This window comes from Phaethon aethereus (assembly GCF_964289735.1).
Source record: "Phaethon aethereus genome assembly, chromosome: 19".
Classification (NCBI taxonomy): Eukaryota; Metazoa; Chordata; class Aves; order Phaethontiformes; family Phaethontidae; genus Phaethon; species Phaethon aethereus.
In genome coordinates, this window is record NC_138595.1 from 4,314,237 (window position 1) to 4,338,631 (window position 24,395).

General features: G+C 57.9%; 3 protein-coding genes across 3 annotated transcripts; 2 read left to right on the top strand and 1 right to left on the bottom strand.

Annotated features, from left to right (window-relative positions):
* Window positions 1–1,994: 1,994 nt before the first annotated feature.
* LOC309411944 (multidrug and toxin extrusion protein 2-like) lies at window positions 1,995–10,962 on the top strand (the record flags this gene model as incomplete). The annotated part of the gene is made up of 17 exons (XM_082008719.1): window positions 1,995–2,288; window positions 4,046–4,147; window positions 4,701–4,769; window positions 5,136–5,284; window positions 5,444–5,486; window positions 6,172–6,216; window positions 6,628–6,725; window positions 6,976–7,073; window positions 7,379–7,492; window positions 7,725–7,792; window positions 8,077–8,185; window positions 8,272–8,347; window positions 8,685–8,754; window positions 9,391–9,523; window positions 9,917–10,011; window positions 10,249–10,330; window positions 10,727–10,962. 17 exons carry the CDS (start codon window positions 1,995–1,997, stop codon window positions 10,960–10,962), a joined length of 1,881 nt encoding a protein of 626 aa, XP_081864845.1.
* A 1,993-nt stretch (window positions 10,963–12,955) lies between these two features.
* Window positions 12,956–19,001, top strand: LOC309411945 (multidrug and toxin extrusion protein 1-like; the record flags this gene model as incomplete). The annotated part of the gene is made up of 17 exons (XM_082008720.1): window positions 12,956–13,126; window positions 13,221–13,322; window positions 13,512–13,580; window positions 13,885–14,033; window positions 14,145–14,187; window positions 14,317–14,361; window positions 14,747–14,844; window positions 15,042–15,139; window positions 15,668–15,781; window positions 15,915–15,982; window positions 16,231–16,339; window positions 16,520–16,595; window positions 16,674–16,743; window positions 17,065–17,197; window positions 17,552–17,646; window positions 18,096–18,243; window positions 18,630–19,001. The coding sequence occupies 17 exons, from the start codon at window positions 12,956–12,958 to the stop codon at window positions 18,848–18,850; spliced, it is 1,809 nt and encodes a 602-aa protein (XP_081864846.1). The 3' UTR covers window positions 18,851–19,001.
* A 1,177-nt stretch (window positions 19,002–20,178) lies between these two features.
* LOC309411946 (aldehyde dehydrogenase family 3 member A2-like) lies at window positions 20,179–24,058 on the bottom strand (the record flags this gene model as incomplete). Its single annotated transcript, XM_082008721.1, has 10 exons — window positions 20,179–20,205; window positions 20,352–20,587; window positions 21,337–21,436; window positions 22,071–22,237; window positions 22,432–22,573; window positions 22,710–22,827; window positions 22,955–23,163; window positions 23,252–23,337; window positions 23,445–23,676; window positions 23,897–24,058. The coding sequence occupies 10 exons, from the start codon at window positions 24,056–24,058 to the stop codon at window positions 20,179–20,181; spliced, it is 1,479 nt and encodes a 492-aa protein (XP_081864847.1).
* Window positions 24,059–24,395: the final 337 nt, after the last annotated feature.

The following is a 24,395-nucleotide window of genomic DNA, read 5'->3' on the forward strand; positions in this document are numbered from 1 at the left end:
CTAAGACGTATCATTTCCCCTCCTGCCTCCATGTGAGGTGATAATGGCACCGCAGGAACCCTCTGGCCATCACATAGCCAGGCTAGCCACAGCAGTCACACTACCAGCCAGGACACACATCATTTGCTGCTAACTACTTCTGTTTCTTCATAGTTGCCACTGCAGTGCCATCCTGCCCGCAGCACAGGCTCCGGCATCTGCACCCAACTGCCCGCTGCTCTGCCGGCCACAGGGCAGGGAAGGATCACGGAAAGAAGGGGCAGCCGCAGCTTGCCAAGCCCTGCATGAAGCCATGCCATTTGGAGCAAACACCAGCGAAACTTGCTGCCTTTTGCCTAGCATGAGACTCGAGTGACACCTTCTCTTTAATTTCTTCAGTCCATTTTCCACCCTCAGAAGATGTGGCTGAGGTTTGCACACTGGCTGTCCTGCATGAAAATCCAGCATGTCCAGCATGAAAATCTCTGTTTAGCCTCTTTTCAGTGGTGCTGAGCAGTCATATCTGCAGCTGAGTACACTGGATGGTGAGTGCTGAGCACCCAGGGCAAGAAAGGCCTCGAGTCTCTGCAACATTCATGTAAGAATCAGACTTGAAGGGTCTGTGGCTGAAAACACTGGCCCAGCATGTTTTGGTTCTGCAAGTCAGTTTGTTCCTCTCCTTTCCCCCGTTGGAGAGGAGCAAAGTGTTTCCCTGAGCCCAGCCTGTGCCCACTGCCGAGCACGTCAGGGTTGCCTGAGCTGCCCAGGGTGGGTCATGGTGACGTGAACATCACCAACGGAAGAAACTGTTCCAAAGTTAAAATACGCTCCCAAACTTTACATTGAACTTTCATATTGTTCTTCCCATTTGTGAAAAGGTTTTGTCAATCTGCAAACAAAATCCTCTGGCTACACTGAAACATGCAGTTCCTGAAGAAACAACTTCAGGTTAATTTTGCAAATTGCTCTTTCCCCTTCGACTATGACCAAAATCAGGAGGAACTCAAGACCAGACGGCAGCAGCATGAGGCACTCTTGTCCTGAGATACCCTGATTTCATCATGGCACATAAAATCAAAGTGGCTACTGATCACTACTGCTACTACACAATTTTTCATGATGTCACATTGTACCTGAAGGAGTAAGGAGGTAAGTGAAACATTAACGAGACTTTACATTTCTGGGTGGTGACACCACAGCTATAAGGCACTGAGGCAGCACTTAAACAGCTGTAAAACCAGCCCCCACTTTCCACTGTAAATTTTCTGTGCATTAGAAATAGATTTGGTTACAGCTAGTTGGTTACAAGCACCTGCACTTAGGTAGAGTTTCACTCCTGTAACAACCCAAGCTCCCACCCAAACCAAAGCTCCTTCTTGCCAGGTGCTTGGCAAACTCGGCCACAGGCACCCCAGCCCAGACCTGGGGTCCAGCAGCCCCCCTTTGCACCCTACCCTGTTCATCAGGTGTCGGTGGGTGGATGGAGGAGAGGGGGAGGCTGCCCAGAGCCAGCTCCCCTCCGCCATTACCGTAATGCTGATGGCAGAGGGGACATCCCTTTGGTCCTGGAAGATGTGTTGAGACGCCCCTGCCTTTGACAGGCCCTGTGTTGGGGGACACAGCCCACAACCAGCACATGGGGGGTCCTAAGCCAGCATCCCACCAGGAGGTCCCCAGTCCGCAGCCACCACCTACGGTGGGGTCTCTGGACCTCTGGTGAACCCTTGGTCCCCAATCAATGTGTGTGGGATCCTCATCCCATAGCCAACGAGGAGGGGGGCTCTAGGTGTTGGTTAACAACTAGGGGGGTCCCCTGTTCATGGCCCCCACATGGGGGAGTCCCCACCCCCCCCCGAAAACCCACGGTGGGCTCTGGTTCTGGCGAACACCTGTGGGGGGGACACGACTCCCCACCTCCTGCCTCGCCAGGGTGGGGTCCCCGACCCACAGCCAAAGCACGGGGGTGGGAGTCCCACTCCTTGGTCGGGGGAGAGTCCCCGGCCCTAAGCCGGCGCATGGAGGGGACCCGGACCCTGCCGTGCCGTGCCGAGCCGAGCCGAGCCGTGCCGGCCCGCACCGCCCACAGGCGGCAGTCCCGCGGCCCCGGGGGCGGGGAGGCGGCCCCGGCCGTGCCCATAAGGCGGGCGGGCGGGCGGGCGGCGGCCGTAGCGGCGGCGGCGCGGCCCATGGCGACGGCGTGGCCCATGGCGACGGCGGCAGCAGCCCGGTGCCTGCGGGGTGCCCGGCGCCTCCTGCCCGCGGGGGCCCGGCGGGAGAGCCGCGAGCTGGCCCGGCTGGCGGGGCCCGTGGTGAGAGCCGGGGACGGCCGGGCGGGGGGAACAGGGAACGGGAACAGGCCCGAGCGCCCTCCCGCCGGAGAGGCACCGGCGCGGGGGGGGTAACGGTCGCGGCGCTGAGGTGAGGGGCCGCCGCCCCGGGGCGGGGATCGCACACCCGGAGCCTGGCAGCGTGTCCTGGCCACCCCGGGCCGCGGAGGAGACCTCGGCACCGCGACCGCGTCCGCAGCGGGCTGAGCCCTGCCCGGCCGTGCCGCCGCCGCCTTAGCCCCCGGCAGCCCGGGGCTTCGGCTCCCCGCCCGCACAGGGGCCAGCCCGGTCCCTCTCTCCTGCAGCCCGTGCTTGCTCGCCTGTTGAAGGCACAGCTAGAATGAAGACGCCACCGTCCATTCCTTCGTTGTCATCCAAGCGCTTATTCTTTGCCACAGGAATTCCTGTTGCTGTCCAGCCTGGCCCACGCACCCTGCTCCAGCAGGGCCTGGCCGCATGGCTTTCAAGAGCGGTGGATTTGGGCTGGGATAAGCTGTTAAATCGCTCCGTAAAACCGGACTGCAGCTCCTGCACTGCCACTTCTGCAAAGGGGAGCCAGCATCGCAGCCCTGGTCTAAATCCGTTGTGCGTGAAGTTTTGTGATTTGAGTCTTCTGCTCTATCTGGTAAATAAGTACCAACTGCTGAACTTCTCAGAGGCATCTGCCCTGATGTCAAAGCCCTGACCCGCTGTGATCAGGCAGCAGAAGTAGTAGACGGGTTTCGGTTTCTGTAGCTGAGTACATCAGCCCTAGCTCAGTCCCCTCAATTGTTCCACCTGCGGCACAGCCTGCTTCTCCATGTGCACAGATAACCTCAAAACCAAACCGACAGCTGTCATTAGTTAGTGCTCATTTCGTGTCAAACCCTGCACTGGAACAATTGTGGAGGTATGGACCCCTCCTGCAGGGATTACTCACAGCAGGTCGAACATGCCCCAGCCTGGCAGGAGGAACGCATCTGCAGGCAGCAGTGGGAGGTCTGGAGAGAAGGTTTTGTTCTGTTCCTCCTCTGACCCTGCAGGAGCTGGTTCTCCAGCTGCTGGGTGGAAAGGAGCGTGAGCAGACCCTGGGCATGGTCCCCAGCCATGCCCACCCTTCAGCGGGTATAAATGTCTCTAACTCCTAGCATCTGGTTCTAGCTGTGCCACAACTCCATTCCTCAGATGCCTGTAGAGGGGCTGTCCTCTTGCCAAGGGACAATGAGGTCTGGAGTGCAGTCTCTGCTACAGCACTGTGAAGCCCTTGCTGTAGCCCCTGGTGAAGGACAAGCAGGCTGGACTTGGCATCTCTCCAGGAGGAGAGGACATCGTGGTTTGGGAGGAGAGTTTTCCCCAGATGCACAGAAGTGTGGAAAAGCACTGGGGTTTTTTTGTTTTCCCTCTCTATGCATCTTTCATCCTGGAAAAGAGGATTTCTAGTGAAGCTGTTAAGCCAGACGTAAACAAGGTCATCTGCCAGATTGACTGCATAACACCAGAATACCACAGGGCAGGCAGAGATCTGCTTTGAAAGACAAAGCCACCAAGGGCGTGCACGAGTCCTAGAGCTGGCTCCTCTGCCCAAGCAGCACTGGTGAGCAGGGATGGGTTCCTAGGACAGCAGAGCCCTGGCCTTGGGGCGAGGTGCTGCGGTGACACCAGGGAACCGGAATGTTTGTAGTCCAACTCCTGGGGAGAGGTGGTGTTCCTCAAGCCCTAATCAGTCCTCATCTCACCATCTCTTCTTCCTCCCATCCTAGTTTGTTGCCCAGCTGCTGGGGTTCCTGATCAGTGTGGTCAGCTCCATCTTCTGTGGCCACCTGGGGAAAGCCGAGCTGGATGCTGTGACGCTGGCTGTCTCTGTACGTATTACTCTGGTTCTCCTCTGATTTAAAACGTACAAATTATGTATCACTAAAAAAAAGAAGGAAAAAACCAAAAACATGCAGGAGTGTACATGTGAGGACCCTGTATATAAATAAGTGCAGCCTGATGCAACGTAAACATTCCATCCACCAAACTGTTCTTTCTTTTGCCCTGAGCACGGGACGGAGATGGGAACTGACCAGTCCGTGCCTGTGCCAGTGCAAGGCCAGGACCTGGGTGGGGAGCTGGAGCCTGTGACAAGCTCTCTGGACACACCAGACCCGGGGGTGTCCATGTGGCTAGGAGCAGCACTGCTTATGGTCTTTTTAGATATTGACCCCTTGCTAGAGGAGCTGTTTCCACACCAGAGGAAAGAAGAGGCTATTTAGGTAACAAAAATGCGTTATTCTGAGAACTAGAGCAGGGCTGGAAACATCCCCAAAACTCATAGCAGAACTGTCTCCCCACCCAGCTGGGAGGGACACAGTGCTTTGGGCCAGGTCCCCTGTCACCCTGCCTTGCAGCCCAAGCCCTTTGTCTCTCCTCCAGGTTATTAACGTGACGGGCATCTCCATCGGTTCTGGTTTAGCCTCAGCGTGTGACACGCTGATGTCCCAGGTCAGTAGCAGCTCCCCCTTTCTTGTGCCTGGTGGGGTTCGATTGGTGGTGTCTTGCCTCCCGTGCAGTGTGATCTGGGCATAAAGGGTGGGAGGATGGCAGCTTCCAGCCAGCACAGGGCTACAGATGCTCTGGCTGGAGCCTGCTCCCTCCCTGCAGCTCCCCCAAGGAGCCCTGGGTCGTGCCTGGCTAGCAAAGGGATGTGCAGTGCACCTGAGAGCCAGTTAAACCCAACCAGCCTGGCACTAGCCACTGCAGGGTGTGGGAAATGCATTTAATCAGCCCACTGCTGCCCTGGGTCCTGAGCATTTCCCCAGACCTTTTCGTTCCCTGTAACGCTTACCTTGGTTCTCTCTCCTGACTCAGACGTATGGCAGCAAGAACCTGAAGCAAGTGGGCATCATCCTGCAGCGGGGGATCCTCATCCTGCTGCTGTGCTGCTTCCCTTGCTGGGCACTCTTCATCAACACTGAGCGGATCCTCCTGCTCATCCGACAGGATCCTGAGGTCTCCAGGTCAGGGGTGAGATCGAGCCCTTCTGGACCAGTCGTTTGGCTGTGGGTGGGTTGCCATGTAGTGTTGAAATCAAGGCTCCGTGGAGCTTGAGTGCAACGCTGCTTGGCTTGGCTCTTGCTTTGTTGTATCATTAACTGGGGAAACAACTCTCTTTCCAGGTTAACTCAGATTTACGTGATGATCTTTATTCCAGCGCTTCCTGTAAGTTGCTGCTAAAGCTGTTAGAAGCTCTGTATCCCTCAGTAATGTTTGGGGAAAAGAGGGAGGGTCTTTGCTCCGTGGATCACAGGGCAGCATGGTTTAGGGTTTTACAATGTGCCTCTTGATCTTGGGCCTTAACGGATGCGTATTGGCCAGCAGCTGCTGGACAAGCAGACAGGCACTCTTTCATCTTGCTGTGTTAAGGCTTTTACTGCAGGCCACGTCTCTGCACAACAAGTAACTGGCGATGGACATTGGAGCCAGGGGCTCCAGGGCTCACACATAGCTCCGAGATAAAGGCTGCAGCTTGCTGCTCGCACACGTTCATAGCTGCTGGGCTCTTGGCTAGTTACGCTGTCTCTCTGGAGAGACTCCTCTAAGACAGGGAGCAGTGCTCCTGGCGGATACGTGTCTATAGGTTAATGCTTTTTTCCAAGGTTTCCAGGCTCTTGTGCTGATGAGGAAGCACAGGAGATTTCCCATCTGGAAACTGATCTCTCTTCCCAGTGGGAATGGGAGGTGCTTTTGTTACTTTTGGCTTGGGGTGCAGGCAGCGCCTGCCTGGGGCATCCTGAGAAGGTGGTGGGAAGAGCTGAGGGAAGGACCTGTTTGTGAGCGTTGAACAGTAGCTGGCTGTTGAGCCATGGTGTGGTGGTGCTGATGAAGTGAATATTGACTCTTGCAGGCGGCGTTTCTGTACCAGCTGCAGACAAGATATTTACTAAGTCAGGTATTATATAACTAACCAGGTTCTGGGCCATAGATTAAAGGTATTCCTGGGAACATGGATAAAGTTGGGGATCTAAGTTCACCCTCTCCTGGGGAGAGCTGGGCTGAGCAACGTGTGATGCACAGCCCTTTGTCAGCCCTGCGGGGCACGGAAAGCTCATGGGAACCACCCCTAGCTTGCTCCATTTCCCCATTGCTACCTCCCAGCTCTGCATTCTGTGGATTGCTGCACCGGCTCTTGAGCCCTGCATGCTGCCTTCTGCATGTCTAACACAAACTAGCTTTATCTGAGGCAGGACCTGCCTTCTTCACTTTCTGCTTGGGCATTGAAGAAGTTCTCCCTTATGTTTGCTGGATGGGGGCTTGGGCAGTGCTGGGGAAGCAAACTCCAAAGTCTTTCCTTGGCTTCCAGGCGATCATTTTGCCTCAGGTGTTGACGGGGATTGCAGCCAACATCCTCAATGTGGCCATGAACGCCTTCTTCCTATATGCGCTGAAGCTGGGCATGGTGTAAGTGTGAGCAGAGGTGGTGACAGCCTCTCCCTGGGTCCAGGGGTTTGCTTGGAGCTGTGGGGGGTGTCCTGGGTGCCCAGTTCTGCTGCCCACTGTCCCCAGCCAGTCAACCTAGAAAGATAAGGGTGGAGGGATGGGCCCCGTATCTGCAGCAAGGCTTGTATGGGTGCCACCAGGTCTCTCCTGCTGTAGCTGAGGAGGTGGTGGAGGAGGATATTGTTTGAAATCTGCCTGTCTCTCTCTCCAGGGGCTCTGCCTGGGCTAACACCGTTTCTCAGTACACGCAGGCCATTCTTCTCTTCCTTTACGTGTGGTGGAAGAAGATCCATGTGGAGACCTGGGGAGGTACTGTTCATAGCTTAACCCTTCAAAACACCAGTGTCTGGCCCTGAGGATTTGGCACTGTCACCAGCACCCACGGTGTAGCTCTGACAAAGGGATTACCATCTCCTCACAGTGGGTAGATGCTGTAGACACAACCCCAAGGCCCTTACTGTATCTGCAAGTACATTCTTGTTGATAGACTAGGCTGATGTCCTGGGAGCTGTGGCTTGTGGTGGTTGTCCTCAGTGTCCAGAAGAACAAATGCCTCCCCTTTGGGGGAGGAGAGGGAGATCGTGCATTCATTCTGCTTCACCTTCTCATTGCAGGCTGGAGCAGGGACTGCTTCCTGGACTGGGGCTCCTTTATCCAGCTGGCGATACCTGGCATGCTCATGATGTGTATTGAATGGTGGACCTTTGAGATTGGGAGTTTTTTGGCAGGTGAGTTCAAATCCTGGTTTTCCTCTGGTTCAACAGGTCATCTTCCAGCCACGTCTGCTCTTGAGTGTCCCCCCCAGAGAACTTCCTGCCAGCAGCCTCCTCGCCTGCAGCACTGGTTCTGCAGGACACTGCATCTGTTAGCTGGGAACCCTGTAGTCACTGCCTTCTTGTCAGCAAAGCAGGACTTTAATTCTCACCTAATGAAGGAAATAAGTGATGAATCTTTTTCCAGGGCTGCTCAGTGTGGTGGAGCTGGGCGCGCAGTCTGTCATCTACGAGCTCTCCTCTGCGGCGTACATGGTAAGGGCTGGGTGTATTAAACCAAAATCAGCCTGGGAGGATCCCCAAACAATGGCTCTGCAGATCAAGGCTGGGGAGAGAAGCAGGGGTGGGAAGCAGGAGTCGGTACCAGGCAGGTGATGACTCCCTGGCCTGCTGTGCAGCTGCACATCCAGGAGTGTGCTGCAGATGGAAAATCCCTTTACTGCAGCAATGCCCATTTGCTCCAAATTGCCTGCTGGGGAAGGAGGAAATTGCTGCAGTATCTATTGCTGCTCATCTCCTTCTTGTCTCCTGCTACTCAGGTGCCTCTGGGCTTCAGTGTGGCCGCGAGCGTCAGAGTGGGCAATGCCTTGGGATCGGGGGATGTGGTACAAGCCAAGACCTCCTGCATCACTGCACTGCTGTGTGCAGGTCAGCCCAGGTCCTGCAGAGGGGAATAAAGGAACAGGACTTGCTGCCCTTGAGGCAAGCAATTTGACTATTTCTTTTTGTTTCAGGAGTTTTTGCTGTGGTGGTTGCAACATTACTGGGAACCCTAAAGGACATGGTGGGATACATCTTCACCAATGACAAGTGGGTTAACAGCTTTCTTTTAAGTATTAGTACCTTCTTCGAGGGTGTGATTTATTTCCCAGGAGCTGCTCAGAAGCTGCTGACAGAGAGTTCATAAAGCTCCATCTGGCAACCATGTTCCCCAAAGGTTCCTCCCAATACCCAGTGTCACAGGGCAGCATGGATGCTACTGGCCCTGGGACACTACCATGGTGGTACCCAAGCGGCATGCAACCCCTCAAGTGTCATGGGCTGGGATCAGGCTTTGCAGCTGGCCGAGGGAGATAGGTCAGAACCAGAGTCCCTTGGGACCAGGCTGTGCTGCTTTCCCTGATCAGTACGTACATCTTCCCAACAGGGAGATCGTTATCTTGGTGTCCAAAGTGATGATCATCTTTGCTCCGTTCCACTTGTTTGACGCAGCAGCAGTGAGTATTCCAGCATGTGGAGCAATTCCTCTCTGCAGGTTGGAGTGCAATGGAGAGTGCAAAGCTGCCTCTAGCTTGCTCTTGATCTGTTAAAATAATACAGAGAAGCAAACTGATAAACTCTCAAAGCAGCTGCTTGCATTACCTATAGCACCTCAGTGTCCCCTGTGCTTGTCGCTGCCTGGTGGCATTGCTGCAGAACAACCCAGTTCTCCCTCATTTTTCCCTGGGAAGGCTTCAGCTTTTTACTAGCTTGTCAGAGCAGCACAAGTGAGCAGCTGGATCTTCGGAGATGATAGGTACTCGCAGCATAGTGGCAGTGCTTGTACAACTTGTTAGACAGTAATTCCAGCCCGTTTCCTCCTGTCGTTTCCCAGGCAGCGTCTCTCTGGGACACTGTCCCCTGCTGGCATGCCTCTCTGTGTCTGCAGACAGCTCCACATTCTGCACTTGGGGCAGCAGCTGGAACGAGAGGAACCCTGCACCATGTGCTCTGTGATGTGGCTTTGGTCCCTCTTGGCTCTGCAGGACAGTGCTGGGGGTTCCCCAGCCATGCCATACCCCAGAGCTCCTGTGGTGGTACCTTCCATAGCATGTGCTGTCCCATATATTGATCCCTCTGCCTGCTTTCCTTAGGCGACCTGTGGCGGCGTGCTGCGGGGCACGGGGAAGCAGAAGATGGGTGCTATCGCCAACGCCATCGGCTATTATGCCATCGGCCTGCCCATCGGCATCTCACTGATGTTTGCAGCTAACATGGGAGTGTTAGGTACGTGCGTCCTCCCTTTGGCTTGGTATGAGCTGCCAGCACTTCTGCTGGACCAAACCCCGTGCCTTGCGCAAAGTCTCAGCCCTGGAACTTGTGCTCAGATCTTCCTTTGCGTCAGTGGGACTGGATTTCTCATGGAAGTGTGTTGCTGAGGCAGGCTCTGAGTAGTCTCCATGGGGGCTGAGATGTCCCAGTAAATCCAGGCTTGCTCCCAGCATTGGATGCCCCAGGAGCTGTTTCCTCTTGCTGCCCCTCAGGGCAGCTCTCCCCTCAAGACTGGGTTAGACATGGGATGATAATCTGACCCCACTGAAGTCCTTGAGCATTTTGGCAGTGGTTGGCAAAAGCAGGCTTTCCTCAAGCCCCCCCTGAAGTAACTCTCCATCGCTGCAGGTCTATGGGTAGGGATGATCATTTGCATCTCTTTGCAAGCCCTTTCCTTCTCGGCTTTTGTCATGCGCATGGATTGGAAGAAAGCTGCAGAAGAGGTGAGACTTGTGCTTCTCTCTTGTAACTCTTAAAAGGTGTTAGCTGAGTTCCTGTCCGGGTACAAAGCCACAGCGGGCTGGAAGGAGGCAAAAGTGAAACAGGATCTGTCCCTCTCTTACAGTGCGGGAGCAATTTGGTGCTGAGCATGCTTGCTTTGGGAGGGTGGAGGCTCAGGTTTGCTTGGCTGGGCAGGACACCCTTGCTCTGAGAAGAGCAACTCTTCTGTGTGTTTTTAGGCTCAAGTCCGAGCCGGACTGAAAAAACAACCGGCAGATGTGAACTCCAATGACACAGCTGCTAACAAAACATCTGCTGTGGGTACGTAACCAGGCCTGAAAACAGGGAGGGAGCCCACATTCTCCACCCAACCCTTCCTTTCCTTCACAGTCATGGCAGCTGTGTCCTGTCCTGCAGGCCCAGACGGCTAGAAAGAGCACAGTGTCTGGTGCAGGTCCCAGGCCAGTGGCACTTCTCCTGTCCTTAGTAACAGGACACCCTGCTACCCCTGTTGCCACCCTGGCTGCTCCAGGGAAGAGCCTGGACTGCCAGCCGGCGTCTGCCTTACCGGGGAACACCTCCTCCTTTGCTGTCCTGGTGTCCCTGAGCTTCGGGGAGGACCCTGGGGACTGTCACTAGCACTTGTGCAGCATCAGCTGGGGGTCCCCTGACTTTGCAGCTCGGCTTCCCTGCAGCACCGGCCTCTCTGTTGCCCAGATCACATCTGTGTTTACATGGACACTGTGGACACTGCAGTCCTGCCTGAGAGCAGCGTGGGAGATGAGAGGCAACCTGACCACCAGCTCATCACACAGGAGGAGCCTGCTGTCGTCTCTGCTCCTCCCGCTGTGGCATGGAGGGCCTTGATCATCCGCCGTGTGCTGGCTGCTGCCGCTGCCATCGCCATCCTGCTGGTGGGCATACTGGTCCGGCTGCTGACCGGTAACGGCTAGAACCAGTGCCACGGGGGAGCTGTGCTCAGAGCAGGAGGGCATGTGGTCACGTCCCAAGAGGAGGATGGTGCAGGGGAAGGAATTCCCCTTCAGTTCCTTGTAAAGAGTCACTTTGCTCAGTTTCTGGTCAAGTCACAATGTTTTATCCCACACACAGAGTTCTTAAAGGGGGTGAAGATGTGGCACCTGGAAAGAAAGTGCTTGAGAGCTGGTCCCTCTCCTGCACTGCGCTGGGATGTCACTCGTGGTGGGCGGGAGCGTATCCTGTGGCTGGCCCGGGAAGGAGACAGGGACCTTGTGCTGCTGCCCTGCTTCCTCCTCCCTGGGGCATTTGTCCATGTCACTTGCTAATGGCAGAGCCTCTTACTGCCCGCGGCATGTCTCCTCGCGCACCAGTCTGTGCCAGCATCTCCGTGTGGCAGAGCCCACTCGCTACTGCTGCGGCAGTGCAGAGCAAGGCTGCTTGTGTTGGAAGATGGCTGATGCCGGCTGCTGCCGGGGCATTGGGCGCTGGCTGCTGGCCCTGCTCTCCCTGCCGTGTGGCAGGCACAGGGCCTAAAGCAACTCTTTTTTTGCACTTTTGTAAGGTGGGATTTTGATACAATAAAGTTTTCTGAGTAAATGTTGGGCTGTTGATATGGTGTGAGCATGACCCTGGTCACTGGCAGCAGTAGGCCTGGTCTGTGCGGTGTGGCGGGCTCGCACAGGGATGAGCCTCGGCCTCCGGGCACTGCACTTTGGGGCCGGCTCTGGGTGTAGCGGCAGCCAAGGGCTCGTGTTTGCTGGCCTCACAGAGCATGCTGCTCCCCTCGGGTAGAAGTAGGGTTTGTGCACCTTGATGGCTCCCACACCGTTGCTGAGCCATGTGGGAGCGTGTGGTGTGGTGCACAACCCCACAGAGCCGTCAGGAACCACCGTACATCTTAATGCAAATGCCCCAGCGCTGGCTCCCCACCCCTGCCCTCGGCACCGAGCCCCTTGGGACCGGTCCCAGGCTCTTACCTGCAGCTGTGTGACAGCAGCGAGGCCGCTGCCATGGTGTGGCACACGCTCAGCTGTTGGAGGCAATACCACGTATAGCCGGTGCATGGCCCCTCTCTGGCACCCCACAGCTCTCCTGGCATGTGGTACTGGTGCCTGTGGGCTGGGAATGAAAAGATGTGACGTACAGGAGCTTGAAACAGCCCAGACATAGGGAGAACGGGGCAGACTGCCCTGCTTGGAGTCCCAGTAGACTTGGGACGGGAGTCTGGGGAGAGGAGGAAGCCTGCCTTGCTCTGCCCCATGGGCTACCCCATCCCGCTGGAGCCCACCTCCCACCCTGTGCGTGAGAGGGTCTGCGCCGCGGGGGCAGCTCCCCTCTGCCTCCCCTGCCCCGCGGCGGGCCAAGGCAGGATGCTATATTTGGCCTGGCGGAGCGGTGCCGGTGAAACCCGACGCTGCCGTGCTGTGCGAGGCCGACAGCTGGAGCCAATGGGGCCGGCTTGTCTTGGCCACCATGCGTGATGAGAGGGGCCGAGACCGGCAGCAGCCCTGCCACTGCCGGCAGCAGCTCACGGGAGACTGCACGCCGCATGAATCCTCCATCGCTGCTGGAAGAGGAGGACAACCCTTCAGCCCACCAGCCAGCAGAGCCACAGCAAAGCGGGAGAGAGGTATGAGGGCCCGTGGGAGCAATTTGGGAAGGCTCAGCCCCTACGCTGGCTCCGGGCAGGCAGCAAGCACCTTGCGCTGCACGTCCAGGCTCCCCTGCTGCTGCCCGCAGCGGTGCACAGGACCCTCACGGGGCTCCCCAGCTCCGTGCCCTGCCCTGACCCGCTGCCTGCACTCCCCATCGCCAACCCAGCTGCTGGCAGCAGGGAGCATGCCGTCGGCTCGCCCGGCCCCGGCTGAACTTCACCCCTCCGTGGTTACACATTGCTCACCCTGGCAGGGTGGTCTTAACAGAGCGTGGAGGAAGAGCGTTGTTTCACTCTCCTGGCAGAGCGGCAGCATGAAGCAGGCGAACCTCCCCGAGGAGAATGGCTTCAGCGAGGCGATGGCTGCTGGCCAGCACAATCTCACACGCGGCAGCTATGGGAAGAAACGCCGCTGGCTTCGGCGCCTGGTCCCGGACAACTTCTGGGAGGACGCGAAGAAGCTCCTGGTGCTGGCAGGGCCGCTGGTAAGGACCCCGGCAGGAGAGCACTCCCCCCCAGCACGGCCACCCCTGCTCACCTCCACCTCTGACCTTCACCTCTCCTCTTACCTGCACTTAGATCCTGATCCAGCTGCTGATCTTCCTGATACACCTTGTCAGCTCCATATTCTGTGGCCACCTGGGCAAGGTCGAGCTGGCCTCCGTCACGCTGGCCATCGCTGTAAGCATTCCCAGGGGCTGCCCCGGCGCTGAGCAGCAGCTGCCACCTGCTGACACTGGGATGGGATACAGGAATGGAGGCAGACAAGGACAGAGATTTCAGACCCCCACTTTTCCTTTTAGCCCCTCTCCCTACCTAAAAATCTGAAATGCTCACATTTGTTCTTTGTTTTTTAACTCCTGTTTCCAGGTTATAAATGTTACTGCCATCTCTGTAGGTTATGGTTTGTCTTCAGCATGTGACACCTTGATATCACAGGTGGGTAAGAGATGTTGGCACTTGTCCTGGCGACACGGGGTTTTCCAGCATCGGCTGATGCTGCCCAGGCACTGCATGGAGCCCCAGCTGCACCTGCGAGCTGGGAAGCTTGTCCCCGGGCAGCAATCCCACAACAGGGAGCTCTGCGCTCCCCTTGAAATACCAAATCCTTCCCGGGCAGTCTCCAGGGTGGTCAGGGCTGCTCCACGGGGTCCCCGTCCCCCCAGCACCGGTGCGCTGCCAGTGCACCAGGGCTCACCGCTGCCAGTGCACCAGGGCTCACCGCTGCCCTCCCGCCTTGCAGACCTACGGCAGCAAGAACCTGCTGCGCGTGGGGGTGATCCTGCAGCGTGCCACCCTCATCCTGCTGCTCTGCTGCTTCCCCTGCTGTGCCATCCTCATCAACATCGAGCAGCTCCTGCTCCTCATCCGCCAGGACCCCGAGGTCTCCAGGTCGGGTGGTCCCATGGCCAAGACACCACTGCATCATCCCCCCCGGCATGGAGGGGCTGTGAGGGGGGTGGCCATGGCCGCTGGCTAACCATGCGTCTCGTGTCCCCCCAGGTTAACCCAGCGCTACGTGATGGCGTTTGTCCCTGCTCTGCCGGTGAGTCCCTGTGGGCACCCTGGCTGCTGGCCACGCATGGGGACCAGCCATCCCGCTCCCGTTTTCCACCATGGCTGCACAGTCCCTGCTCAGCGCTGGCCTCATCTCATCCACCAACTTCCTTTTCAGGCGGTTTTTCTGTACAACCTGGAGACAAGATACCTGCAGAACCAGGTGAGTCCTGCAGCCCTCGCCCCCACAGAGGGTCAGCTCGGCTCAGGGCTCCCTTCAGCTGTGCACCCAGGGTTTTCATGCTTGCCGTTCCCGGTGGCGAGGCAGCATTTGTCCCCACCACTGCCCGGCTGCCCCGCAGCAGCTCTGACCCTGGAGATCACCCCGTCCCACAGCCAGTTGTACCCATCTGCCTGCTGGGCCTCCCTTCATACTTCCCCACATCAGGGATTTACCTCCAACACACTAATTTTCCAAGCTGGTGACATCATCAGGAGTTTATTTTTGGCTGGGAAAGCTGCTGAGCACAGGGCTGGCAGGGACCTTCGCATCTCTCTCCTGAAGCTCTCGCGAAGGCGGTGTAGCCCCCATCTCCTCCTCTTTGCAGATGATCATGTGGCCACTGGTGCTGAGTGGGATCGTTGGCAACGTCATCAACGTGATCGCAAACTGCATCTTCCTCTACGTGCTCCACTTGGGCATTGTGTGAGTAACGTCGGCGTCCCATGGAAGGGAATACACAACACCTGGCAGCTGCAAGGGACTTTGCAGGGACATCGGCACCACCAGGTGCAGCCGAGCATCCGGCGCTCGCGGGGGCACGGCGTGATGTTACGCTCTGGCACCCCGAGGCCGGGGACGCGTGAGCAGGATGCCAACGACCTTTCTGCCTTTCTTTGCAGGGGCTCTGCCTGGGCCAACACCGTTGCTCAGTATTCGCAAACCATTTTCTTGTTCCTGTATATTATAGGCAAGAAACTCCACGTGAAGACCTGGGGAGGTAAGGGCATCTCCCCAGCTCCCTCCGGTTCCCGCTTTACATGAGTGTTCATGAATCTTCCACCGCTTCTATCAAGTGAATTCTGTTAGTCCTGATGGTGAAATATTAACCTCAGTCTGGTACGCCCCAGGAATGCGGTGCTGCTTCGGTGGCAGCATGTCATGCGCAAGCATTGGCGGAGCACTGTGCTGGGCTGTAAACATTAATTCTGGAGAAATGAAACTTTCTGCTGAGGCTTTGTAGGGTTCAGCCGCCAAACCGGATGAGCACAGACGTAAGCATGAGATTGTCCTTAGACACTCTGCTCTGGGAGGGATGAGCTGAGGGTTGCATCACTCTGGCCCACAGGATGGCATCAGCAGAGCTTGAACGTGGATGTTCCGTGCTGGAGAGGTCCTACAGAGCTGAGGGGCATTGCCCCAGTGGCTCTGCAAACAGGAACGGCACCTCCAGCTGCCTCGGTGCTCTCGAGGAGGTAACACATGGCCAGGCTGGTCCTCCATCAGGTGACATTTCTTCTCTCTGCAGGCTGGTCCAGCGAGTGCCTGCTGGAGTGGGGCAGCTTCACCTCCCTGGCTGTCCCCAGCATGCTCATGGTGTGCATCGAGTGGTGGACCTACGAAATCGGGAGCTTCTTGATAGGTCAGCAGGGAGGGGGAGCTGCAAAGAGGTGGACAGGGTGTGACGCAGACCGGTGTCCGTGGCAGTCACAGGGCCCGAGAGCAGCTCTCCGCCAGGCACCCACACCCGGCGCTGAGCCTCTCCTCTCCCCCAGGCCTGCTGAGCGTCATAGAGCTCTCTGCCCAGTCCATCATCTACGAGGTGTCCGTTGTTGCTTTCATGGTAAGGGCTGGGCGTTATTATTTCCAACCAGGGACAGGCCGGTACAGACACCCACGAAAAACATCTCCAGCAAATCTTGGTCTTCCCGCTCTGCGCTTAAGCCCCTCCCTGCTCCTGCCTATCCCTCCTAAGGAGATGTTTTAAATCAAATCAGCTCTGTCCCCCTCTCTGCCGGCTGATTATTTTGCTGTCACTGCGCTGGCCCCATTACCCAGACGCACACGCAAGCCTCAGCCCTGTGGTTACAGATCCCCTTGGGGCTCGGCACGGCCGCCAGCGTGCAGGTGGGGAACGCACTGGGTGCCAGTGATGTCGAGACGGCCAAGAGATCCTCCTCCACCAGCCTCCTCTGCACAGGTCAGGCTGCCCATGCGCCGGGAAGCTTTCGCAGAGGCTCCTTGAGGCGCAGCAGACACATGGAGCATTTGCGGTCCCCTGCCCGCGGCACACGCCGGTGTCCCCCGCTTTCTCCCTTCGGCTGCTCCTGAGCTCCCTGTCGTGGCCGGGCTGGGCGCAGCGCTTCGCTCTGTTTTTCAGGGGGGTTTTGCATAGCTGCGGGGGCCATTTTAGCCGCCACGAAGGATGTGCTGGGATACATCTTCACCCGTGACAAGTGAGTGCCGCCGGCTCCCAGCCTTGGTGTGTAGAGGTCGGTTCCCAAAAGCGATCGTTGGCTCTTCTCTGTCCCCAGGGAGATCGTTGAGTTGGTGGCCTGGGTCATGCCTGTCTATGTTGTCTTCCACTTGTTTGAAGCCATGTGTGTAAGTCCCTGGGGATGCTGCTACTTTTGGTAGGGGACCTGGGTGCTGAGCGGCAGCATCGCAGTCGGTTGGTCGGGGGTCCCTCAGGCTGCGGGTGGGCACCGGCACACGCAGCGGTACCTGCGGAGCTCCTGGGGTCACCCCTTTGAAAACACCGAGTGCATAAAGAGGTGCCGACCCACGGAAATAACCAGGTGGAGGTGGGGAGCTGGTTCATCACCAGGCTGGTTCACCAGCCCCTCAAGGCAGCAGCAGAGCCCCGAATTTGGCCAAGGAGTCGCTCCTGACCCTGGCCCCAGCCCCTCTCCCTCTTCCCGGCAGGGCACCTGCAGCGGGGTGCTCAGAGGCGTAGGCAAGCAGAAATTTGGTGCCATCCTCAATGCCGTGAGCTACTACGGTGTGGGCCTGCCCCTGGGAGCCGTGCTGCTCTTCGTGGCCAGGATCGGCGTCATAGGTACCGACCCCTGGGCGTGCAGCTCTGCATGGCCCAAACCCCCCGCGGGTAGATGTGGCTCCCCCCCAGCCTCACCGACGGGACTCTGCCCTCCTACCTGGCTGGGGACTGGGCACACTGGGCTGGACTGGGATGGCCACTTGCAGCTACTGAGAGCTTTTAATTATACTGGGGAAAAGCAACCGATGCCAGGTCTGCCAGGCAGCCCTGCAGCAGGCACCCACGGCCACCCCATTCCTGTGTCCCTGCTGACCTCAGTGACATCCCCTTTCTTGACTTGCTGTCCCGAGATGCCGTCTCGGTTGGGTTTGCTCCGGCCATGGCACCCGGCTGACGCCGGCGTGTCCTCCGCAGGCCTGTGGCTCAGCATGCTCGTCTGTGTCTCCATCCTCTGCACCTGCTTCATCGCCTACATCTCCCGCATGGACTGGTGGAAGGCGGCTGAGGAGGTAACCCACGTGCGCGCAGCATTGCACCCTGCCAGCAGGAAGGTCCCCAGCAGCTTGGCTGGGATCACAGCGGGATAAGACAACGTCACAGGCTTGATCCCTCCAGTGCCCCGAGCAAAACCCAGTGCCTGTGGCCACATCCCTGCATTCAGCACCCTCCCACACATGCATTCAACGGCATCATTTCCTTCTGCACCTTGTGCCACCCGTGGTTGGGGACGTGAAGCACAAAGCAGACGAGGTGACTGAGGCTACCTCAGCCCTGCAGCCCTGAGCATTGCCTTGTTCCCCGACAGCTCCAGGTTTCCACCAGCTGGCATCTCTCATTTCACGCATCTCTCAGCTACGCAGTGCCATTTGCAGCCAGACGAACCTCGTGAGAGGCAACAAGTTTGGGGATTTCCTGCACCACATGCCACCGGCTAAACCCAGCACATTCCCTCCCACAGGCTCAGCGCCGTGCGGGAGTGACCCAGCCGCTGCCAGAGGAGCCGAACCTGAGCCCCGAGCCCCCCTGCAAGGCACCTCCCTCTGATGTGGGGCCAGCCCCGCCACCCCACGCTTACCCCCCTGCCATGGCAGTGCAGGGGTGCATTGGTATGGCCAGGAGCTGGGCACTGTGTGATGGGTCTGGGTCCAGGAAGGGTCCCCAAGGATTCACATAAGCCAGGAACAAGCCCATGAAACGGGGGTGCAGCGTAGTGCTGGTGCTGCTGCCTTCAGTTACTGGGAAAACAGTAATTACAAGGTTGGGCTCGGGAGGGTGATGGAGCTGGTGGGTGGCTGACCCGGAGGGATGGGGCACCCTGGGCAGTTCTCACCCTGCAGACACCTTCAGGTCTCCCTGAAGCTCCATGGATGGCTGGAGATCTCCACGCTCTGGGCTGCTCATAATGTGCTTTCAGACCTGAGACAAAACCCTCCCAAGAAACTCCTCAATCTCCCCAAAAGCCCTCAGCGATGCTGCCTCATTCTCCTTGCAGCAGGAGCCGATGCGCAGAACGGCGTCGTGCTCATGGGCATCACCAGGATGGAGGGACCGACGTACCAGCTGGAGCCCCAGGAAGCCACGCCTGCCACATCCCCTCCAGCCACCGCCATGGCCACCAAGGAGCTGATGATCCGGCGCGGGCTGGCGGCAGCCGCAGCCGTCGCAATACTTGCGCTTGGCATTGTCATAAAGCTGACAACCAGCAAACACTGACTGGCACCAGGGACTCTGGGGACTTTGGGGGCGAAAGCCCCTCCTGATGGATGGATGAACCAAGTACAGACCAGCCAGCACACGCCTGTCCTGTGGGAGCCAAAGGCCCTCCATCAGCATCTGCTCAGCCACCGCTTGGAAACGGGCCCCGCGGCTGCTCCAACACCCAAAATGCTGCTCTGGGCTGCCCGACGCACACTGAGCATGTGGGTAACCCCCTCCAGCCCACGCTGCTGACTGTCACCCACCGACCAGGGCCAAGCACAGCCCAGCTCACACCGCTGCTCCGTGACAAATGCCAAATAAAGAATAAACCCAGCTGGACTTGGGCTGCTCCTTTGGGTGGGGGCTGAGGGCAGGGCTTGGGCCGGAGCAGGGGAACATCTAAGGCTGGGGGCTGCAGCCCGTGCGGGAGCCTGGGGTACAAGGGTCTTGCCCTGCCCCAAGTGGCCTTCACAGTAAAACAAAGGTTTTATTCAGCAAGGCTCAAGGTCGGCTTTCAGTTACAAGTTTGGAGGTAAAAGACTACTAGTAAACCAATAAAAAATTGGAATTCAATTACAGATGAGATGGCTGGCTGCTCAGCCACTCTGGCCAAGGACGTCCCCAGACCGGGGAGTCCGGTCGCAGCAGTGCACCAGTAGTGCAATGGTCCCTGGTGCTCCTCGAGTCCTCGGGGCAGAGTGTGGCCACATCTCAGAAAGCCTTTGTTGTCACCTCAGGTAGCCTTTGCACATCTCGGATGGCTAAAGGTGGTTTACCCTGCAACGAGACATCACCTGTTTGGTCATGAGTCCTTTCAAGGATGGGATGCTGCAGGTTCTTAGGGGCTCCTTCCCTCTGCTCTGGGCAGGCTGCTGGGGACAGCCAGCCTGGACTGTCCCCATCAGTAAGACCCACATTTTCTTAGGCTTATTGCTGGTATGGGACAGCTTTCTATAGGGATCCCGCGAGATGTTACGTAGATAACAGGCTCAGTAACAACCGGCTTTGTTTTGATACCCTTGTGACAAATGATTCCCCTGTTCCCAAGAGCTTTTACATGGGTTCCTGTTTGCAAAGCAGGGCAGGTGCTGCCTCCTTCCACCTGCTGCCACTCGCTGCTGCGGCACGACCAACGGTGTAGGTCTGAACTGATTACTGTGTTCCAGCAGAAGCCAGAGCCTCCAGCTGGGAGCTTCTCTGCTTTAGGTGCATTTCATTTGCTTCTACCTCTTCAGTGCACTGGCTGCCTTGGAAGAAAAGAAATTGCAGCAAAAAAACATTCAGCGCTAGGACTGCAGAGAGTGAGTGGTGGGTTACCGATCCGGTGTGCTGCTGACCGCCGATCACTCCTCTCGTCCAGGGGACACTATCTGGAGAGGCACAGAAAGCAAGCTGAGGCCCACAGGGAGGGAGCAGAGCCTGAGGCAATGGGGCAATGGAGGCTGAGACCAGGTGGGGCTCAGGGGACGGGGCTGGGAACACACACTCATGCAGATAGCGAAGAGCCAAAGCTCACCTTTATCACCACCGCTGCCACAATCCCCAGCAGGGCCAGGATGACCAGTCCAATTCTGCCCTTGTTAAACCGCTTCAAGACGAAGAACTTCGCCCAATCTACTTTCTTCTGGCTGCTAGGTGGGTACCGGAGGTTGTTTGTACCCTCCATCTTCAGGTCCTTGATCAAGCAAGCACGGTGGTGGGAGAAGGTCTCAAAGCTGTGCTTGCCGTGGTAGGCGCCCATCCCGCTGTTACCTGAGGGACACAACCCAGGCAGGTCACACCATGCATGGTGACAGTCACATGCCTTAAATTCTGTTTGTCAGCCCCCAGGACACAGGGAAAGCTTGGTCACAGTGCTTCTCACACCTGGAGCAGCTGCTCTGCTCCCCAAGGGCGGAGAAGCAAAGAGCAGCTTTAATAACTACCCAGAAATAAGCGAGGACCTGCTCACTGCCTTGAACTGGTGCTCAGGCTGGTTGTGTGCATCCACCCTTGAAATGTTAATGGCACCAGTCCTCTCCTCCCCAGAGCTAGTTCTGCTTCTCCCCCAAAATTTACACTGAGGTTGGGGACAGGAGGAACAGGGTCTGTTATTTCAACAGGTGGGACATAAGGAGGACAGTCAGTAGCCTGTCATCAGAAACACCCAAGACAACAGCCCTCTACCCACAGCCAGGTTGTCCTGCCACAAAGGCACGAGTCTGACAGTGACTGTGGAAACTCAACCAGCCGCTTGGCCATAGGCAACTTCATCCCACGCCCCGGCACAGGAGAACCAGAGTTGCAGACAGATGTGCCAGAGGGTTTTCCTCTCCCACTGGCACCAACACTGCTCCAACCACTAATGAGCTTTTATACAAAGGAACCCACCAGTGAAAATAATATTCATGGGAAAATGCAGCTGAAAGTTCCTGAATTGCCAAACGGGCACGACAGCACCTGGGTCAGAGGCTGCTGCTGGGAGACTGAAACCAGGCCTACGGGATGGAGCAGGGACTTACCCACGCCGCCGAAGGGCAGATCCAGAACCGCAGAGTGCATTAAGACGTCGTTGGCTGTCATGCCACCACTGGAGGTCTCCGATATCACCCGCCTGATCAGCTACCCAGAGTGAGAGATGGCACAGAACAGAGGGAAATCAAGATGGGCCACCAACACCGTGGCAGTTACCAGGGCAAGTGGGTGTCAAGGCGATGCCTAAACACCTCTTTGGCGGGGGGGACAGGCCATGCCGCATTCCTTGAGAGGCCGGATTTACATCATTTAAACACAAGTTCTGCCCAGCTAGAACAGGCATGAAATGAAAAGGCTCCGTCTCAGTGGGACAGGTCAGAGGTGGTGGTGCACCGGCTGGAGCCTCAGGTGCTCCTCAGCACTCCCACCCAAAATGCCTGGGGCTGTTGTGTCAGGCCAAAGCCCTGACCTAAATTCCTGAGCTGGCACAACAAGGCCTGGAGCGGGGGCAGAAGACATCCAAGGAATGAGCATCCACCAGCATGGGCCGGCCAGCCAAGGGGCGCATGGGGAGCTGTGCAAACCCAGAGTCCTTCAGCAGGAGACTGGGAGCCTCCAGCAGCTCTGGGGACACTCGTGGCCCCCCGTGAGCCAAACGCTGCAATTCACGTGCAATGAGGAGCCGACATGGGCCCTGCAGGGGAGCCGTGCCTGGGACTGGCCACCTTCAGGACCAAATTGCGCAGAGACACTTCGGTGGGGGAGCACAGCCCAGACCCACCTTCTTGTTGTTGGAGAAGACATACAGGGCAAGGGGCTTCTCCCGACAGTTGATGAACTCAATGGCTTCATCTACGCTCTTCACAGTCAGAATGGGAAGGACCGGCCCAAAGATTTCCTCCTCCATCACCTTTGACTCCGGAGAAACGTCGGTGAGGATAGTCGGTGCTGAGGCAAACAGGAGGGCAGGAGATGGCGTGAGCAGGACAGAAGGCGTGGTCCGTCACAGGGCCTCGTCCTTGGCACTGCCTGCGTGCAACACACACCAGGCAAGCCACAGACACACGCGGCCCCCCAGAGGCCCCTGACACCAGCAGAAGGTCCCACCCTCCACCTCCTCTCCCCACAGCTGCCAGAAGCACCTATGAAGCAGGAGGCCTCATCAACCTCTCCCCCGTGAGCTATCTTCTGCCCTTCCAGCAGGCCCAGGATCCTCTGGAAGTGACGCTTGTTGACGATCCTTTCGTAATCCGGAGACGACTTCACATCTTCCCCATAGAATTCCTGCCAAAGGGCACAACAGAACCAAAGTGCTCAGCAGACCGGCACAACAGCCACAGCTCCAGGGCCGCAGCTCCAGGAACTCAGACCTCAGCTGTAACAGGGACAACTCCCACCGCGCGAGCAACTCCACGCTCACCTGCAGAGTCACCTTGATGTTCTCCACCACCTTGCTCTGGATGGACGGGTCGCACAGGATGTAGTCGGGAGCAATGCAGGTTTGCCCACAGTTCATGTACTTCCCCCACGTTATCCGCCTGCAGGGAAAGGGAGATGGTTTCTCCATGCTCAGTCCCTTCCAGACCCCACAGCCCGGCCGACAGCGCCCGACTGACACCTGCGCTCTGGGGACAATGGCCCACCGAGGGCTTGCAACAGCCTGACCTGCAGGCGACGGCCAGGTCGCAGTCCTTGTCGATGTAGCAGGGGCTCTTCCCGCCCAGCTCCAGGGTGACGGGCGTCAGGTGCTTGGCGGCCGCTGCCATCACGATTTTGCCCACTGTGGAGTTGCCGGTGTAGAGGATGTGATCGAATCTCTGTGTCAGCAGCGCTGTTGTCTCGGCTGCCCCCCCAGTGACCACAGGGTACAGCTCCTGCGGGGCAAAGGTGTTGGGGTCACCCCAACTCAGCACATCACTGTGGCACAGAGAAACCCGGGGACCAACACGGGGCCACACTTACCTGATCTAGGTACTGGGGGAGGAGGTCAGCCACCAGCTGAGCCGTGTTCTCACTGATCTCCGACGGCTTTACCACCACGGCATTGCCTACAAGACAAACGCAGCATGGCCGCTGAGCCCTCGCGCTCCTCTCCCGCCTCACGCAGCACCCGCCCACGGCCCCACAAAGGACAGCGCCTGTGGCCGGTCCCCACCTGCTGCAATGGCCCCGATCAAAGGCTGCATGACCAGGACAAAGGGGTAGTTCCAGGCCCCGATGATCAGCACCACCCCCAGCGGCTCGGGGCAGATGTAGGCCTCGTCCCGCATCGTCAGCAGGTTCTTCTTCACGGGCTGAGGGGCTGCCCAGGACGGCAGCTTGTCCATGGCCAGGGCCAGCTCCCCCAGCACGCCCAGGATCTCATGGCTGTACGCGTTGGGTCCACTCTGCAATGACAGGGAGCTTGGGGAGGGGATGGCAAAGGCACCTGCCTCCTGCACCCACCGCAGCAGGCCGGGGAAGCAGGGCAAGGTCATCCAGCACCACGGGGGACATCGGCAAAAGCCATCTGGCACGGCAAAGGCAGCCCTTGGCCTTCCCACCTTCCCTCAGGGCTGACCACTGTCCACACACAGCAGAAGGGAGAAACCCCCCACCGACCCTGACCTTGTGCAGATCCGCCTTGATGGCTGCCAGGATCTCCTCCTCCTTCTCCTTCACCATCCGCTCCAGGGCCTTCAGCTGCTGCACCCTGAACTCCAGTGAGCGGCACCGGCCCGAGTTGAAGGCAGCTCTCGCCTGCGCAACGACCTGCTGCATCCTCTCCATGGCTTCTCAGCACCGTGGGGAGAGAGCAGCAAGACCCAGCTCACTGTGGGGCCATCGAGGGCTGCTCAGGCCTGGGAACACTCAACATGGGGTCACCACCAAGAATGTTCCATATCGAGCAAGGCTGTGAGATTTCTCTTCCTCGGGTGGCCTCCCGCTCCCAAGGTGACTGCTCAGGGCTCACACCCTCCAATGCCCCGTCCTACCTGCAAAGGGTTCACCATTGGAGGATACCTCTCATGGCAACCCAGCATCTCTGGGGATGGCTGATGATCCTGTTCTACAGGTGCTTTCTCCTACCTTGGGGATACCATTAAACCCACCAGCCATCCCACTC